Source organism: Acomys russatus, chromosome 5 (genome assembly GCF_903995435.1).
Source record: "Acomys russatus chromosome 5, mAcoRus1.1, whole genome shotgun sequence".
Lineage (NCBI taxonomy): Eukaryota > Metazoa > Chordata > Mammalia > Rodentia > Muridae > Acomys > Acomys russatus.
Window position 1 is genome coordinate 7,351,757 of NC_067141.1, and position 2,401 is coordinate 7,354,157.

The following is a 2,401-nucleotide window of genomic DNA, read 5'->3' on the forward strand; positions in this document are numbered from 1 at the left end:
CCAGACAGGCACAGGGGCGAGAATCCTCGGAGCGCGGATGACTTCTAGGGGCTATTTCCTGAGTGTCCCAGTTAGGGTTACTGTTGCCATGGTGAAACACCATGAACGAAAGCAAGCTGGGGAGGAAAGAGTTTATTTACCTAGCTTATACCTCCACACTGTAGTTCATTACTGAAGTCAGGACAGGAACTCCAAGAGGGGAGGAGCTGATGCAGAGGCCATGGAGGATGCTGCTTACTGGCTTGCTCCTCATGGCTTGACCACCCTTTCTTTTTTTTTTTTTTTTTTTTTTTCGAGACAGGGTTTCTCTGTGTAGCCTTGACTGTCCTAGACTCGCTTTGTAGACCAGGCTGGCCTCGAACTCACAGCGATCCGCCTGCCTCTGCCTCCCGAGTGCTGGGATTAAAGGCATGCGCCACCACGCCTGGCACCCTGCTTTCTTATAGAACCCAGGACCACCAGCCCAGAGGTGGTCCCACCCACAAGGGGCTGGGCCCTCCCCCACTAATCACTAATTAAGAAAATGCTCCCAGAGGCTGGGTGTGGTGGTGCAAGCCTGTAATCTGAGCACGTGGGAGGCAGAGGCAGGCAGATCTCTGAGTTTGAGGCCAGCCTGGTCCAGGACAGTCAGGGCTACACAGAGAAACCCTGTCTCGAAAAACAGCAAAACAAAACAAAACAAAACTCTATGTGGTAGCCACAGCTGGAGTCTCCTGGGTCCTCTGAGTAGAGACGCTGGTGTGGGTTTTCACAAGGTGATTGGTGAATTCCTGATAAGGAGACTTGGTGAACACAGTCTCTTTCTAGAGGTCAGATGTCAGGTAACTGTAGGTCTGGGAGATGGAATCAAAAGTGACCTTGGCAAAGTTTCCCAAGGTGGCGGTGCAGCCCTTGGCTGATGTGTAGCAGTCATCAATACCGGCCATCATCAGTAGCTTCTTGGGCACAGGAGCAGAGACAATGCCAGTGCCTCTGGGGGCAGGGATGAGACGCACCAAAACAGACCCACAGCGGCCTGTCACCTTCCATGGAACAGTGTGTGGCTTGCCAGTCTTGTTCCCCCAGTAGGCTCTCCGCACAGGGACGATGGAAAGCTTGGCCAAGATGATGGCCCCTCGGATAGCAGTGGCTACCTCTTTGGAGCACTTAACACCAAGACCAACGTGACCATTGTAGTCCCCAATAGCGACAAAAGCCTTGAACCTGGTCCACTGGCCAGCTTGTGTCTGCTTCTGCACTGGCATGATCTTGAGAACCTCATCCTTTAGGGATGCGCCCAGGAAAAGGTCAGGAATCTCAGATTCCTTAGTGGGCAGGGAGAACAGGGACATCTCTCCAAAGACTTGATCTTCATGTCCTTAACCAGGTGGCCCAGCTTGGTGACAAGGATCCACTCCTTGTCTTTGGCTTTACCTCATGGAGGCCTGCCTCTGGCCTCCCAAGTGCTCAGATTACAGGCTTGCACCACCACACCCCGCCTCTGGGGGCATTTTCTTAATTAGTGATTAGTGGGGGAGGGCCCAGCCCCTTGTGGGTGGGACCACCTCTGGGCTGGTGGTCCTGGGTTCTATAAGAAAGCAGGGTGCCAGGCGTGGTGGCACATGCCTTTAATCCCAGCACTCGGGAGGCAGAGGCAGGCGGATCGCTGTGAGTTCGAGGCCAGCCTGGTCCAGGACAGCCAAGGCTACATAGAGAAACCCTGTCTCGAAAAAACCCCTGCAGAATTCTCCTCAGAAGCCAGCAGGGCCTCCTAATCCTGGGCCCCCCGGGGTCTCCGGCTGCATTTAGTGTTTTCCCAAGGAAGAAGAAGCTACTTTGTTAACTGGATGACAGTTTAGGAAGGCGAGGACCAGTTACAGGTGACAGCTGACAGGAGTTAGGCAGGAGCACCTGAAGGGGTGTAGAGCCAAGTGGTCCATTGATTGCTCATGGGCCAGGACAGGTCCAAATCCTGTGGTGTTGCTGGTTCTGGGTTCTGCAACTTTCCAAATCTGGTGAGCCCACCACCACTCTAGCCTTGCTAAACATACAGATCCCACCAGACCCCTAGGCCGAAACTCAACATTTTGGACTTAGCTGGGTGTGATGTGACAGTTCTGTAATTCTAGCACCTGCACACATGTTCACATACAACAACACAGACGCACCAACACATAAATAACACAACAAAAAATTTTTTTAAATGTTTAGCATTTGTGTTTCAGGCACTGGAGGAATAGTAATGAACAAGGATACACTCCCTGACACACTTCCCTGACCAGGAAAAATGTGGGGTTTTCCTGTGGTGCAGAATCAAAGCGAGGGCTTTCGTTATATTTATATATTTAGAGACAGGATCTCAGGCCGGGAGGTGGTGGCACACGCCTTTAATTCTAGCACTTGGGAGGCAGAAGCAAGAGCA

The 2,401-nt window shown here is 52.2% G+C and overlaps 1 protein-coding gene across 1 annotated transcript; it reads right to left on the reverse strand.

Annotated features, from left to right (window-relative positions):
- Positions 1–803: 803 nt before the first annotated feature.
- On the reverse strand, positions 804–1,331 carry LOC127189935 (40S ribosomal protein S2-like). The gene has a single exon (XM_051146992.1). It carries the CDS (start codon positions 1,329–1,331, stop codon positions 804–806), a length of 528 nt encoding a protein of 175 aa, XP_051002949.1.
- Positions 1,332–2,401: the final 1,070 nt, after the last annotated feature.